At 45.6% G+C, this 17,076-nt stretch overlaps 2 protein-coding genes across 2 annotated transcripts; one reads left to right on the top strand and one right to left on the bottom strand.

Moving 5' to 3' along the window:
* The first annotated feature begins 6,390 nt into the window (after window positions 1–6,390).
* LOC123079731 (probable protein S-acyltransferase 16) lies at window positions 6,391–13,455 on the top strand. Its single transcript, XM_044502526.1, has 7 exons — window positions 6,391–6,811; window positions 11,495–11,587; window positions 11,669–11,770; window positions 11,850–11,927; window positions 12,029–12,127; window positions 12,202–12,297; window positions 12,880–13,455. The coding sequence occupies exons 1-7, from the start codon at window positions 6,536–6,538 to the stop codon at window positions 13,015–13,017; spliced, it is 882 nt and encodes a 293-aa protein (XP_044358461.1). The 5' UTR covers window positions 6,391–6,535; the 3' UTR covers window positions 13,018–13,455.
* Window positions 13,456–13,704: 249 nt separating this feature from the next.
* LOC123079732 (28 kDa ribonucleoprotein, chloroplastic) lies at window positions 13,705–16,815 on the bottom strand. The gene is made up of 6 exons (XM_044502527.1): window positions 16,690–16,815; window positions 16,154–16,244; window positions 15,668–16,015; window positions 15,014–15,115; window positions 14,227–14,529; window positions 13,705–14,038 (listed from the first exon to the last, which is right to left on the bottom strand). Exons 2-6 carry the CDS (start codon window positions 16,193–16,195, stop codon window positions 13,982–13,984), a joined length of 852 nt encoding a protein of 283 aa, XP_044358462.1. The 5' UTR covers window positions 16,196–16,244; window positions 16,690–16,815; the 3' UTR covers window positions 13,705–13,981.
* Between the last annotated feature and the right edge of the window lie 261 nt (window positions 16,816–17,076).

The raw sequence follows: 17,076 nt of genomic DNA, 5'->3' as shown, positions 1-17,076 counted from the left end.
TAGTCGGCCAGGGATGTGGCCGGCTCCAAATAGCCGGCTACCTCCCTCCCTCGAAGCATGCGCCCCATTAAGGAGACAAGACGAGGTAAGGCTACAGTGAGAGCTCGCAAGGCGGTGACACTGTAGCCACGCTTACCTCGACAAAGCCCTCGTCATCAGAGGCGAGGCAACAGTAACCAGCCGCTGACAAAGCCCCCAAGCGGTGGGGCCGGCGTGCCGGCCAAGAAGCCGGCTGCCGGCGGACCCACCAGTCGGCGGGCCCCAATGACCGGCGGAGAAGCCGGCGAGCATAGACACTGACGGCTGGGACCCGCGCCCAGCCGGATTACCATTGTACCCCTGGGGGTAGGCCTATATAAACCCCCCGGGACACCCATGCAAAGGGTTGATCTCATAGAGTTACACACACCACATAGAGAGAAAAGGAGAGCTAGCCTTGCCCTTCTTCTTCCTCTAGCCAGACAGCTCAAGGAGCACTTGTAGCTACTTGTATTGATCTAGTGATCATGCGGAGACCCCGCAAAGCAGGACTAGGGATGTTATCTCCACGGAGAGCCCCGAACCTGGGTAAGATCCGCCGGCGTGCATGTCTTCGCCGCATCCCGTTTCCAGGCACCGGCGACGTCTTACTGGCTCCCACAATGATAAGCCACCCGTTGGCATATGTCGCACCTACCACCCGACACATATGCAGGATACCATTGGATGTCCGCCTCCCGCATCCGTGTTTGCGGACTAATCCCCTGTTCGCGGACAGATGCGGAAGGGAATTTGTGGGCCAGCGTTGGAGATGCCCTTTTTTTGAACTCAAAGATGCCCTTATATCTACAAAACCAAATATATACCCCCCTTTCCTAAATATAAGTCTTTTTAGAGATTCTAATACAAATTACATACGAATGTATATAGAAATATTTTAGAATATAGATTCACTCATTTTGCTCCGAATATAGTCCGCATTGGAATCTCTAAAAGGACTTATATTTAGGAACAGAGGAAGTACAGTATGAAAGAGACCTATTTGATGATGTGTATTTAGTATTCTAAATGTAAATGTTTTTCTCAACAACCATTAATCAAAGTTTGTAAATTTTGTTTTTTCTAAAAATCTATAGGCACTATATTATAAAACATGGAGTATTTTCATCAAAGGAACGCCCCATCAAAAGATAGGTGGTAGAGCGTATGCAGCGGATGAGCGGGTGGTTGATGATGTTCAGAGAGAGGGCGGTGTGGAGCTGACGGTAGGAATGAATATTATGCAATACAAAATGGCAAGGGCTGAGGAGGCACGTACAGCAAGAAAGAGACTTGTTAGTGATGATGGTACGGTCAATGTCTGTGGCCAGCCCATGCCAAACTTGGCGGGTAAGGTGGCTGATGTTGTTCTTCGCCTGGAGAATGGGGAGGATGCAGGGGAAGGGATTTCTTCAGATCCTAACGCGACACCTGGCAAGAACCCTATTGTGAAGAGGAGAAGGCAGGGAGAAGGAGGGGTGGATGACAATGAGGGAGTTGATATGGATACCTCTACACACGCGGCCTCCGAGGAGGAGGGCCGCCGAGCCCAATGAATTGCCTAAGTTGGAACTGCCGGGGAGGGGGGAACACCCGGACAGTTCGTGAGTTAGCGACGCTTTGTAAGTCGCGTTCCCCCATGCTTGTTTTTCTGTGTGAAACTAGACAGAAGGAGGAGAAGATGAAGAGGATCCGAGCCAAATTGGGTCTTAAGGGTTTTTGTGGTGTGGACAGCAATGGTATGAGTGGAGGTTTGGCGTTATATTCGAGGGAAGATTGCGTGGTAGATATTTTGGACAAAGATGATAGATTTATTGATGCAGTTATTAGAGTTCGAGAAGAAGCTGCCCAATGGAGAGCCACTTTTGTGTACGGGGAGCCGAGGGTGGAGAACAGACACCTAATGTGGACTAAGATACAGAATCTGAAATCTGTCAATAACTTGCCATGGCTGGTGATAGGTGATTTTAACGAGGCTATGTGGGATTTTGAGCACCTCTCGATCACGCCTCGCGCAGAGCCGCAGATGTTAGCATTTCGGGACATGTTGGAGATATGTGAGCTAGTGGATCTTGGGTTCACCGTCCTACCTTTCACATATGATAACAGACGGAGTAGGTCGGCAAATGTTAAGGTGAGACTTGATCGGGCAGTGGCTACGAATGAATGGCGCAACTTGTTTGCGTTTGCTGCAGTTGAACATATACCCTCTCCTTGCTCCGATCATCTTGTGGTTTTCCTCAAGGGAGAGTCGGATCCGGGGCCCACGGGGGGGGGGGGGGGAGGAGCAGGAGGTATGAGGTCTTCTGGGAGAGGGATTCTACATTGCCAAAAGTGGTGGAAGAAGCATGGGCTACAGTAGGCAAGATTCAAAATCTTTCACAGCTAAGAGACGCCTTGTCCAAAACTATGACTGCTTTAGGGTCATGGAGCAAGAAGTTTGGAAATGTGACAAGGGAACTTGCGAAGTCCCGTCCCCAACTGGAACAGCTTATGCATATGAATGCGGACAGGGAAGAAATAAGAAGAGTAATGGATAAAATGAATGAACTATTATATCAAGAGGAGATGTTGTGGATGCAGAGATCGAGGATTTCTTGGCTTAAGGAAGGTGACCGTAACACAAAAAAAATTCATAGCAAGGCTGTTTGGAGGGCGAGGAAGAATAAGATTCAGGAACTGACGGACGGTATAAGAACCGTTCTCTCAGATTTTGAAGCTATGAGCAGGATCGCGAATGACTACTTTCATAAATTTTTTGCTGTCGATACTTCTCTGGATGCATCTGCCATAGCTGGGCTTTTTGAACAAGTGGTGTCACCGGCTGATAATGCAAGGCTGTGTGCTCCTTTCACGGATGAGGAGATATCGGATGCAATGTTTCAGATCGGGCCTTTGAAGGCTCCAGGCCCGGATGGATTTCCCGCGCGGTTTTTTCAACGTAACTGGAGTGTGGTGAAGGAGAGTGTGATTGCTGCTGTTAGGGATTTTTTTAGCACTGGATGTATGCCAGAGGGAGTGAATGCAACGTCAATTGTGCTTATCCCAAAAATATCCAATCCCACGAGAATGTCGGACTATAGACCCATCAGTCTCTGTAATGTGACCTATAAGGTAATTTCCAAGTGCTTAGTAAATCGGTTACGCCCTTTATTGGAAGACATAATCTCTGTGGAGCAGAGTGCTTTTATACCAGGCAGGATGATTACGGATAATGCTCTGGTTGCGTTCGAGTGTTTACACTATATTAAACAAGCGAAAGATCCTACAAAGAGTTTTTGTGCTTATAAGCTGGATTTTTCAAAAGCTTATGATCGGGTGGATTGGGGTTTCTTGGAGCAAGTGATGCAAAGGTTAGGGTTCTCTCAGCGGTGGATTGACTGGATAATGGCGTGTGTCACATCGGTGAGGTATTCAGTAAAATTAAATGGAACTCTCCTGGATTCATTCGCACCGTCTCGAGGGCTACGGCAAGGAGACCCACTCTCTCCGTTCTTGTTTCTGTTTGTTGCAGATGGACTCTCAACTATTCTGAAGTCTAGGGTGCAGGCTGGCGATATTGTACCAGTTAAAATCTGTAGGAGAGCACCGGGTATATCACATTTGTTGTTTGCAGATGATACGCTGCTGTTTTTCAAGGCATCGAGGGATCAAGCTAAGCAGGTTAAAGCCTCTCTAGATCTATACAGTTCGGCTGCGGGTCAAAGTCTAAACTATGACAAGTGCTCTATGTTCTTTGGTGAAGCTTGCCCGGTCCCGGTTCAAGAGCAAGTTAGGGATGCTCTACAAGTTACAAGCTTGGTCTTTGAGGAGAAGTATTTGGGTCTACCCACACCCGAGGGTCGCATGTCTAAAGGGAAGTTTCAAAACCTCCAAACAAGTCTTACCAAAAGGCTAGTTCAGTGGGGGGATGGATACCTAGCTCAGCCGGGGAGGGAGATGCTCATTAAGTCAGTCGCCCAAGCTTTGCCCACATACATAATGGGAGTTTTTAAACTGCCGTTCTCAGTCTGTGATGATCTCACTAGGATGGTGAGGAATTTCTATTGGGGTGCGGAGAAGGGTAAGAGGAAGGTACATTGGAAGGGCTGGGATCATCTCATGCAACCGAAAAATAAGGGAGGTGTTGGCTTTCGGGATTTTCGTCTTTTTAACCAAGCCCTCCTAGCTCGTCAGGCTTGGAGGGCTTATTACTAGACCAGATAGCCTTTGTGCCCGGTTGCTCAAATCTAAATACTACCCTAATGGAAAGATCGAAGATATGGTGTTCACTGGGAACGCTTCGTCCTCATGGCAGGCTATTAGCCATGGCTTGGATCTATTGAAGAAAGGATTAATTTGGATAGTGGGCAATGGGAGAAGCATTAGGGTGTGGCGAGATAGTTGGATCCCACGTCCTTTCTCCTATAAACCTATATCTCTAGACAGGGATTATGCCGCATCCGGTATGTCTCGGACCTACTAAATGACAATGGGTCTTGGAAGATACAGACACTCAATCAGTATTTCGTCCAAGCAGATGTGGTGGAAATCTTAAAGATCAGAGCCTCCCCGAGGCGCGGAGAGGACGTGATTGCATGGGGTCCGGACAGGTCGGGTGTCTTCTCTGTGAAGAGTGCCTACCACTTGGCTTTCGATGAAACACGCAGGGCAAATGCTGCATCTTCTAGCTCGTCGCCATCGGGAGCGAGGAGTTGTTGGAAGTTCATATTGAATTGTGGAGCACCGCCGACTGTTTCAAACTTTGCATGGAGAGTTGCAACTGATGGATTGCCAACATGGAAGAATAAACATAAGATAGGGCTTGAAACTACCAGTATATGCGCAGTTTGTGGCCTTGAGACTGAGGACAATTTTCATCCGTTTTTAAGATGTCAATTCGGTCGGGATTTATATATGGAAATGGCAAAAGTCTGGAAACTCCCTAATCTACAATCGATAGCCAATTGTGGGAAGGAGTGGTTATTGCAAGTTTTAGCTCCAAGGATTGAGATGGAGAGATGTATGCTGCTAATGATTTTCTGGAGAAGCTGGTTCGTACGTAATGAAGTGGTGCACCACAAACCGGCCCCGCCAATGGACGTGTCTGTCAGATTCCTGCGGAGCTACTTGGAGTCACTAATGGCAATCAAACATGATAATGGTGCCGATCCTGTTAAAGGTAAATCTTATATCAACATGGACACGGGAGGGCAGCCGGTTATACAAGTGACCAAGTCGCTTGGCTGGACCAAACCGAGCCAAGGCTGGACTAAACTGAACACTGATGGTGCTTTTGGTTCGAACGAAGATGCTGGTGCGGGTATGATTTTGAGGGATTCTTCAGGGAAGATTATCTTCTCAGCTTGCAGAGCTTTGTATTCATGCAGGGATGCGTTGGAGGCTGAGCTATGTGCTTGTATGGAGGGTTTATCTTCTTCGATTCAACGCAAAGTACATGCGATCGAAATTGAGATGGATTCTTCGGTTGCGGTGTCCATGATCACATGTGGGAGCACGGATCGCTCAATATATTCTTCCTTAGTGAATGAGATTAGGTTTTTATTGAATCTACATCAAACTTGTATTACTCATGTCGATCGTTCGCAAAATAAAGCGAGCGACAAGTTAGCTGCTTTTGGTCGTATTAATAATAGGACTATGACTTGGTTAGGGTCAGGTCCTCCAGAAGTTTTGGAGATAGTTGCTGAAGATTGTAATGATACTTTGAATGAGTAATACAAGTGTTGAGCCCGCAAAAAAAAAGGTTTGGCATTCAAACTTCATTGGTCAGAAGGGCAACCAAAACCCCTAAAACAGGCAATCAAAATGACCTTGGCCGAGCGCTCAAGAACGGAGGAAATGTGCGCCTCAAATACGTGAGGACCTTGATAAGTGCCATACATAAGGTACAAGCATATGACAACTCCGAACGTTTTTGACGATAAGTTTAGTGACACGAGGATGACAACTTTAGTTGCCAAACATGACAACTTTCGTGCGTGAGCTTATTTTTAACAGAAACTTGCCATATGTCACTAGAAATTGTCATCTTTACGTGACTGAAATTGTCATAAAAAACATCAAAACCAAAATACCATGCATCTCACATGTGACACTCATCTCACATGTGACACTAAAATTGCCGTACGTCACTGGAAATTGTCGACCTCACGTGACTGAAATTATCATAAAAAACGTAGAACCAAAATGCCATGCATCTGGTGACACTTATCATTTAGGATGATTTTACTCTGATTGCAAAGGCCGCAGCCGTGACGGCTACGCGAGCCAAAGCCGGACGCCTCCCCGGCAACCACATGGACCGCACGGCGCCGCACCGCGCTCCGGACGTCCACCTGCCTACCAACCGCAGCCCGCGTCTCACTCGCCGCTATACCGCCTGCCACCATCACATCGCACCCACACCGACCCGGCACGCCCTTTTCCCCGTCAGACGCCAGCAAGCTGCTTGCTTTGCTTCGGTTAGCTCGCTGCGCGGCGCCGCTCTCGGCCCTCCCGCGGCCAGGCTGCTCGGATGGCGGGGCGGCCGGGGTACGTCACGCTGCCGATAATCTCGGTGCTCGCCGCGATCGGGTACGTCTACTACACCGCGGTGTTCCTCGCGATCCCCGCGTGGCTGGGGCTCGCCACGGCGGCCGGGGTCGCCAACGTCGCGGCCTACACCACGCTCGCGCTCGCCTGCGTCGCCGCCTACGGCCTCGTCGTCACGCGCGACCCGGGCCGCGTGCCGCCCGCCTTCGTGCCCGACGTCGAGGACGCCGAGACCCCCCTCCATGAGATCAAGCGCAAGGTATGACCGGCCGCCAGCCTCCCTCTTCCCGCACCGGCACCGCACCCAGATCCCGCTTCGAAGATGGGATCTCTCCGGTGGCCCCTGTCTTCCGGTTACCGAATTAGGCCTCAGACATTTGGGGTCTTGGATTTAGATGTGGTAGAACATTACCTGGAAGCAAGATTCAGTGAGCTGGTGATTCCGTCTGTGGGGTTTGGATCTTTGAAGCGGAAGGCTGCTTTGCCATTTTTAGCTCAATCAGTCAATCTTGGTAACATCTCAGTGGGAGGTGGACTGGTGGATGTCCAAGTCCAAGATGGGTCTGACGAGTGTCCTGCTCTGCATCCTTGCACACTGACACACTGTACTTAGTGACGGTTCCAGGATTTCAGGATGGAGTACTTTGCAACCTAAAACATAGAAGTCCACAAAAACGAACATGGAAGTACAAACTGTTTACACAATGTCATATAGTTTATAATATAAGAAAAAAATTAGTAATCAATAAAAACTATAATTTTGACATGACAAGCAAGATATGATGGCATGGTGTCACCACTCACCATCTTTAACTTGCACAAAGAATTTATAGTGGCCAAATGTAACACATCAGTTTTTATATCACTAAACCCCTGTTCTATTTTTAGCCTATCTATCACACAGTTTATTACTCCGTATAATATACTCTGTTCACGACATTTTGGTAGTTGAATTTAAACTCCCAAAATGTCATACATTAGTGAACAGAGGGTGTCTTCAGCTCCAACTATAGCTATGGAGAGAATTAGTATTAGCACCATTTTAGGAAACCTGCGTTGTTCCCAGCATGCCGACAAGGAAAAACACAGCATCCCGACAATGAACCGCCGACAATTTCTTGAAGGATGTCGGAAGGATATACAAATCCATTCATCATAAAGGGGAGCACAATACTAAAAGACAAAATAAAAGAATGAACATAGATTTTTGTTCCCTATTTTCAAGAGCAAAGGTGACGCAACTGATCAAAATCTGAACCAATGTCGCCATCTGCTGCAGTTGTTAGTTCTGCCTCCTACCAGTGGGTCAGCTTGGATTTTATTTATGATTATGTCATGACCGGCACCAGTACCGCCAACGATAAACCCTGAAGAACAAGTGGGTGTCGTTAGTGGCAGACGTCAACGATTTGCTGATGTTTGGGTCTCGTGTGACCTGTAGTGGCAAGCAAGGTAATGATGGCATGGTGTACCACTCACCATCCTTAACTTGCACAAATAATTCACACTCACTAAATGTAACACAGCAGTCATTATATCATTAAACCCCTGGTCTGTTTTTAGCTTATTTATCACAGAGTCTATTACGTATAGTGTAAGTCTCAGCTCTAACTATAGCTATGGAAAGAATTAGTGTTAGCAGTAGCACCATTTTAAGAAGCCTGTGCTGTCCGGCACCAAAAGGAAAAAACACAGCGTGCCGACAATGAACCGCTACCAATTTCTTGAAGGATGTCAGATGGATATAAAAGTTCATTCATCATAAAGGGGAACAACATACTAAAAAACAAAGTAAAAGAATAAACATAGATTTTTTTTTCCATTTTCAAGTGCAAAGGTGACGCAACTGATCAAAAACATGAACCAATGTCGCGACCAGCTGCCAGTTGTTAGTTGTGCCTCCTACCAATGGGTCAGCTTGGATTTTATTTATGCTTATGTCATGACCGGCACCAGTACCGCCAATGACAAACCCGAAGAACAAGTGGGTGTCGCTAGTGGCACAGGTTAACGATTTGCTGACGTTTGTGTTTCGTGTGACCTGTAGTGGTGTGTGTTATATCCGATTATTCAACAGGTGGATCTGAGTCGTAAGGGAAGGATATATAACTCCTTTTGTCTTTACTCTCAAGAAATGAAAAGAGAGATTTGTTTTTTTTTCTTAGGCTTGGTGAGCCAACGTAAAAACTCAGCCACTCTTATGGAGATGAAACCCAAAAGATTTTCGTTGGGGCATAACCCTCTCAGCGACGCGCCACATCGGAACCCGGGTGTGGTGGCAAATGGGCAAGGGACGGGCCAAGATCCGAGAGAGGAAGACGAGGGATATTGGCCAAGTCAAATGCATCAAGGACGGAGCAGACCAACCGTGAAGGACGAGGAGATTAAGCATAGATGGCGGGAGTAATTTGACAAGCTGTTCAATGGGGAGAATGAGAGTTCTACCATTGAACTGGACGACTCCTTTGATGAGACCAGCATGCGTTTTGTGCGGCGAGTCCAGGAGTCCGAGGTCAAGGAGGCTTTAAAAAGGATGAAAGGAGGCAATGTGATGGGCCCTGATTGTATCCCCATTTAGGTGTGGAAAGGCCTCGGGGACATAGCGATAGTATGGCTAACCAAGCTTTTCAACCTCATTTTTCGGGCAAACAAGATGCTAGAAGAATGGAGGAGTATATTAGTACCATTCTTCAAGAACAAGGGGGATGTTCACAGTTGTACTAATTACCGTGGAATTAAGCTGATGAGCCATACAATGAAGCCATGGAAGAGAGTCATTGAGCACCGCTTAAGAAGAATGACAAGCATGACCAAAAATCAGTTTGGTTTCATGCCTGGGAGGTCGACCATGGAAGCCATTTTCTTGGTATGACAACTTATGGAGAGATACAGGAAGCAAAAGAAGGACTTGCATATGGTGTTCATTGACTTGGAGAAGGCCTATGATAAGATACCGCGGAATGTCATGTGGTGGGCCTTGGAGAAACACAAAGTCCCAGCAAAGTACATTACCCTCATCAAGGACATGTACGATAATGTTGTGACAAGTGTTCGAACGTGTGTGTCGACACTGATGACTTCCCGATTAAGATAGGACTGCATCAGGGGTCAGCTTTGAGCCCTTATCTTTTTGCCTTGGTGATGGCTGAGGTCACAAGGGATATACAAGGAGATATCCCATGGTGTATGCTCTTTGCGGATGATGTGGTGCTAGTTGATGATAGTCAGACAGGGGTAAATAGGAAGTTAGAGTTATGGAGACAAACCTTGGAATCGAAAGGGTTTAGGCTTAGTAGAACTAAAACCGAGTACATGATGTGCGGTTTCATTACTATTAGGTGTGAGGAGGAGGAGGTTAGCCTTGATGGGCAGGTGGTACCTCAGAAGGACACCTTTCGATATTTGGGGTCAATGCTGCAGGAGGATGGGGTATTGATGAAGATGTGAACCATCTAATCAAAGCCGGATGGATTAAGTGGCGCCAAGCTTCTGGCATTCTCTGTGACAAGAGAGTGCCACAAAAGCTAAAAGGCAAGTCCTACAGGACGGCTGTTCGACCCGCAATGTTGTATAGCGCTGAGTGTTGGCCGACTAAAAGGCGACATGTTCAACAGTTAGGTGTAGCGGAGATGCGTATGTTGAGATGGATGTGTGGCCACACGAGGAAGGATAGAGTCCGGAATGATGATATACGAGATAGAGTTGGGGTAGCACCAATTGAAGAGAAGCTTGTCCAACATCGTCTGAGATGGTTTGAGCATATTCAACGCAGGCCTCCAAAAGCTCCACTGCATAGCGGACGGCTAAAGCGTGTGGAGAATGTCAAGAGAGGTCGGGGTAGACTGAATTTGACATGGGAGGAGTCTGTTAAGAGATGTTAAGAGAGACCTGAAGGATTGGAGTATCACCAAAGAACTAGCTATGGACAGGGGTGCGTGGAAGCTTGCTATCCATGTGCCAGAGCCATGAGTTGGTCGCGAGATCTTATGGGTTTCACCTCTAGCCTACCCCAACTTGTTTGGAACTAAAGGCTTTGTTGTTGTTGTTGTTGTTGTTGTTGCCTTCCCTCTCAACTCTGCTGTTCCGCTGTATTTTATTGCCTTGCTTCATATCTTGCAATCTGCATGGCAAGGACTTTACAGACCACTGTTATCAACAAACGGCTTTACTCAACAAACTCTTTATCTCTATTGTTGATCTGTATAAATATTAAGATGTGCACATTTTACTGAGATATGGTTCTTTTGCTTGCTTCAAGCTGTTGCTGCCAGTGCCTTGTTCGGACTGGTCTTATGGGTTGGAGCATTGGATGGTGCACCTTTTCTGTTTGCTTCGTCACCAAGAGGGATTTTCCGTTTGTTATGTTTATATAGCAAGCTTTTTGTGTTAGCTTTCTGCTGCACAGAACTTCTAGTCTGTAAGAACTTCTCGGGGTTTCCCATAATGGAAAATGGAGGCCCTGCTATTTCTAAAAATAAGAAAATAAAATACCTATCTTTTGCCAAAACTTCTGTGTGTACGTCTGGTATACGGTATACCCCTGACCCAACATGGGTCCCTGACTGTAATAGTTAATATTTGATTGATGAATAAGGAGCCATTTTCAACTGAAGGGTGAGACAAGAATGCACAAAGTGTGATATTCCTGAATCTCATACAGATTACTTTTGTTACTTATTCGATAATACATATATCTTAACATAAACTATAGGTCCAGTCTTGCATGGAGTGCTTAATGAGGTATGGGTGGACTTGTATGCGCATACATATTATCTGCAGTTGATTTGGCAAGCTTAATCTATGTCACCGAAATAGATGTTCATTGCTGTGTACTGAAAGCCATGCTACTGTTTGCCGATGTACAATAGGATACAACTTACCTTGTTGCCTGTGTTTAATTCTTATTAATAATATCTTATCAGCCTCCATGTTGTCATTGCAGGGTGGTGATTTGAGATACTGCCAGAAGTGTTCTCATTATAAACCTCCTCGCGCGCATCATTGTCGTGTCTGCAAGAGATGTATTCTGAAAATGGTGCTGATTATTGACAATGATTCGTGTGACACTTTTCTATTGCGTGGTTCTTATTTGCATTTGTGCTAATTTTTTATGCAGGACCACCACTGTATTTGGATTAACAATTGTGTTGGGCATGAGAATTACAAAATTTTCCTCGTCTTTGTGCTGTACGCTGCAACCGCAAGCTTCTATTCTTTGGTACTTTAATATCCTGGATTTACTTTAGTGAGTATGCTTGTGTTGTGATTGACCATGAGAAGATTCAAATTTATGTCAGGCTCTGATGATTGGAGGCGCATTGCATAGTGTGCCTAAAGATGAACAATCAGGAATTGATTCTCCAAGAAAATCGTTAGTAAGTGAATTGAAAAAGTTATTTCAGTTTTCAGCATATAAAATGCTGGCAGATAAAACATTCTTCTAGATAACTAACACAAGAATGTAAAAAATGTGCAGGTTATTTGTGGTGTCTTTGTGTGTGTAATGACTTTGGCATTGTCTATCCTCTTGGTCTGGCATGTTTACCTCATCTTGCATAATAAAACTACTATCGAGGTTTGAAAAATAGGATCCCTTCTCTTTGAGGACTTAATTGTTTGCCTATCTATAATGGTAGCTATGGTTTGCAGTACCATGAAGGAGTTAGGGCAATGTGGTTGGCAGAAAAGGCTGGAAATCTTTACCATCATCCATATGATCTCGGTGTCTATCATAATATTGTTTCGGTAAGAACTCTTTCCATCACTTCTCTTTTACACATACCGCAAACACTTCAGCACTCAAGTATGTTTACCATGCAATGATGCAAATGCCTTGTCAGTAACTTTGTTAATAGCCTCTCTATGTCCATGACCGTGCTTTCTACCTGTCCATTCAAACGGTGTAAAATGCAGTATTGCAGAAAAAAATAGTTAACAAAAATAAAGACACCATTTATATCTGCAAATTTTGGCAAGAAAAATTCAGACCACTATTACATCTTGCTATCTCTTATGTCCAGCATGGTCTATATGCCATTTTTCATATTAACCTTTTATTTTGCGTGGAATATGCATATTTTTGCACAATTTTTTGGTACTGCTAATATTCTCATACAGTACATAACTATGAATATTTCAATCTTTTTCGAAATGTGCAAGTGGACACACTTGATAGTGGGGGCATGCCCGCGCATTCCTAAAATATGCACTCGGTTTTTTCTTACTAAACGCCAGTTCAGAATGCTTCTTAATATGTAAATTTATCTCTTAAAAGTATAAACAGGAACCATGGGGCATCGGTTTTCTCAACTCTTTCCCCTATGACAGGTCCTAGGCCCCAACATGCTATGCTGGTTCTGCCCTGTATCGAGGAACATAGGCAACGGCGTTCGTTTCCGCACATCGTATGATATTCCGCTATCTACACCACCATCCAAAGCAGAAAAGCATCTGGCAATGTCTTGAGCTCTTGCATTGAGAGCGTATATTGTGGGATCAAATCCGTGAATCATGCCGCAAGTGTAAGGTACATAGCGGGAGCTGAGGAGCTTCAAGAGTATTTCCTCCAGGCCCCAGGGATGTATCTGGAGTTAGAAATCCTAATCTAGCTAGTTATTCCATTATACTTTTTGGCCAGCTTGATGAGAAGAATCACCGATGGGCCTCAATAGATCTGGAGTGGCCTGGCTCGCCTGTACTCATACAAAAAAGTCTGAACTGAAGAGTCAAAGACTGCTCTGTTGTAAGTACGTGCCTGTAGTGTCGTTTACCCTGAAGTCCGTATATTGCGTTTTTGTGTCAGAGAGAGTTAAGGGACAAATGTCCAGTTTACTCAATTTGTATAGAGCTGTTGTGTTATAGATGTTGAATCCGTGAAATCTGTTTACAAGATGTGTGTCTATACGTGCTGCTACGCATGCTTGTGACCATGGACAGGGTTTTTCCTGGTCCGACCGGAAAGCAGGCCATTTTTTGTGAAACTTATGCAGCCTGTGACGCATGAGAAGCTGCGATGGCTAAATTTGGAGGTTTCAAATTCAATTTGGGAGCTGTTTGCCTAGTTGCCTGGAGGCTGTCACGAGACAGTGGCACCACCAGCGGTGACAGCAGAGCAAGTCACCTGTGGATACAGTAGGCAACATGATTAAAATTACAGGTTTTTATGAAATACTACATCCGTCCTAAATTAGTTGTCTTAGATTTGTAAGATACAGATGTATCTAACACTAAAAAGACAGAGGAGGTAGTACTGTAGGTCTGAAACCAAGCAGAATTCTTATGATTTCTACTCGTCTGTTACAGGGGTAGTAACACTAAATGCAAAAGGAGAAGCACGGCAAGAAAGCTGATGGAGGCTCTGAATCTAGACCAGTATCACGGGTGCTATGATGCTCCTACCTAAACCTGCAAAGCCCAGCACCTAAAACCCTCACCGTGTCCCTTCCTCTCTTGCGACTTGCACTCGCAGTTTGCGTCCCCACCAAACCTGCAAACATCAAAATCAAAACATGAAAATGTGTCAACATATACCCCGTTCGGGCAAGAGAAATGGTGCTTGAAAATTAGCTTCACATCCGCGATTCCAATCATCGCAGTAAAACCAAATCTGCTTCATCTGCTCGTACAACAATTGACAGGCAACCAACCAGACGTCCAGACCACGCACCGACTGACCTGCTTGTTGAGGTGCCAAATGGCGTTCTCCGATTCCTGCCGCGTCGCCAACGTGACGAATCCAAACGGGGGGCGCCCGGCATCTCTTCCGTGGTGGTAAACAACTTTGGCACCGACCACTTCACCATAGTCACTGAACAGCTGCTTCAGGTTTGAGTTGCTCACTTTCCAGGGAAGATTGTCCACATAGATCTTGAATGAAGAAGACACTGGTCGACTGGGATGGGGAGACGGTGTTTCTTCTGTCCGGGCACCTCTGGTAGCAGCTGTCTTGTACACAGTCAGGGGCCTACCGTCCATCTCCTGCATTTTCAAATTAAAGGTAAGTCAGCAAAGCATGAAAATTTCTACATTCTTAAGCATAGGGATTACACGTGACACTGGCCTCGAGAAGTAATAACAACCACAAGATGCAAATTATGTCACAGAACAGTCTGATGTAGATGGCGTGTCATTGCATGATCTAGGAAACAAATTGGCAGAATGAGGATATGTATTAGGATGGGCTTCAGATTAAGGAGTTCCATAAATCAGAAACCAAGGGCACTGTCATGAAAATGATTAACTTTGTATGCAAACCAGAAACCAGTACCACAACACATCACCACTGTATCCTATTACATGAAAGGTGTGCAAATGCAAACCGGGGGAAGACACTCCATCCATACTGCAATCATATACTTGCTCAACTCTGAGCACAGGAGCTGCAGCTACGATAGAAGAATAGGCCCTTTTTAACTTACGGAGAGTAGCCGCACCAAAGTTAGCATTTATAAAACATACTCACACGGCGATTGTACATCTCCACAGCCTTCTTGGCCTCCTCAGCAGTACTCATGGTGAGAAACCCATATCCACGGCTCTCGCCTGTTTCCCTGTCATAAATGATCTGCACAGACACAAAGTAGAAACTGTGTTTTAGAACAAAGAAAACCCATACATGTCTTAATAACTTTATTGTCTAACTGCCTATCAATAACACTGATGAAACAGATATCCATAGCGAATGAATAACCTAGAGAAGGCGAAGAAACATGTTTAAATTATTTGAGAGTTTATTAAGAAGCTAGAAATGAAAGAGTATAATGTACAAACCAAGTGGCTAGAAATGAATACGTAACGATCTTGTAATCAACAGCATTTCCACACAGCACAAACATCGGTCGAAACAAGATCATACAGGTACGATCTGCAACGTAAAGATATCACCCAGGCTCACAAAGCAGCCAATTACTATTAGATTCCAGCAGCTTCACCCTATGGATTTCAACAATGTACATGACCAATAACAACAGGGGGAGTGCAGAACTGCGTGTCTTGCTACCAGTAGTTGCAGGACCATATTTAGTCGTGAATACACTACTCATGAATCAGGAATATGAGGCATTATTTTCATATATCGGTTACCGGGCAAGGACAATGAAGAGCTAAGAATGCTCACCTCCGAGAACATGACAATGCCGACATCCTTGAAGAGCAGGGCAAGGTCCTTCTTGTCAATGTCATACGGTAGATTCCCAATGCACACCGTGGCCTCCTCGTCCGGCTCGAAGTACTCCTCTGGTGTGTACTCCTCGTAATATTCCTGATGTCTGGGGGATGGCCTTGTTGGGTACACAACACTCGGGCGTTCCTCTGGATAAGATGCTGGCACACTTTTGCACTTAAATGTTTGCCTCAGTACTTTCCACTTTGTTTCCTTGTCAGTGGCATGGCAATGATCATCATTCAAGAGCCCTTTGCCCCAGTACTTGCATGGAGCTGGAGCATCACATACAAAACAGTAGCACTGCATTTGGAAAACAGTAATTAATAGCTTAATGCAATCACATTAGAAAGGCTCAACTGTCCACTCAGCTACGATAATCTTTGTAACCATAGTGCCAAAAGAATCAATGACAGGGAGTAAAAAATGGTTGCTACTTACCATGCTGCAATGCTTCGCATGAGAAGTGGTACTGAAGGGCATCTCAGAACATGAATGGCGCGAGTGAGGGAAGGAAGTCCTTGCATGCTATCTGCAGAAGCATAGCATGTAAATGTAACTGTAATTGGACTGATGAAGGAATGCTACCACAGGGAAACTGGTGTAGTATAATTCCTTCAGGAAAGCTCTAATCCTCATGTCTGTCGAGTACAACATGAACTGAAACTGCAGATATTCATAGACAGTAAGAACAGGTAGTCAAGGAGCCATATTATGTGCTTGATAAGACAATTCATTTCCTATTTACAACTTGAATAGTATAATTTTTGGAAAACCCAATGATGAACCTTTGATGATAATGGTATTTGAATAAAAAAGTATGTTACGATGCAACTTTAACGAATCAGATATTGTTTGAATCAGAGAGTATGTTCTCAGCTGTAAACCAAATTTCCAATCGATTCTAAAGCCACAAATTTCACGAAAAAATTGTTATTTGAACGGATTTGACAAAGTACAGCTTGTATGCTACCCACCAAATGCAAGGAGATGCTCTTGTAAGGGTCTTTCACCGCAACGATCTCCACCTCGCCCGGCAGGCCATTCCCCCTACTCCTCCCCTTCGCACCCGCAACCGCAACTGGCTTATCAGGGTCGCCCTCCAGAACCACACAGTCATCACCCTCGCAGCCGCCGTCGTTGCCGGCGCGAACGCCGCGGGACCTGCCCTTATGCCTCCGCGGTGCTGGCACCGCCGAGTCCCCGAGCTTCGCGGCCCATCCCAGGGGGGCGGGCGAGCGGGAAGACCTCCCGGAGCCCACCTCCTCCTCCTCGTCGGAGCTGCTGATCACCACCACCTCCCGCGGCGCCGGTCCCATCCGCGCGAACTCTGACAAACCCCGACCCGAGGAGCGCAATGCTGC

The sequence above is a fragment of the Triticum aestivum genome, chromosome 3D (assembly GCF_018294505.1).
Source record: "Triticum aestivum cultivar Chinese Spring chromosome 3D, IWGSC CS RefSeq v2.1, whole genome shotgun sequence".
In the NCBI taxonomy this organism is placed as follows: Eukaryota; Viridiplantae; Streptophyta; class Magnoliopsida; order Poales; family Poaceae; genus Triticum; species Triticum aestivum.
The sequence above is the reverse complement of the archived record's forward strand: the minus strand, read 5'-3'. Positions and strand labels throughout refer to the sequence as shown.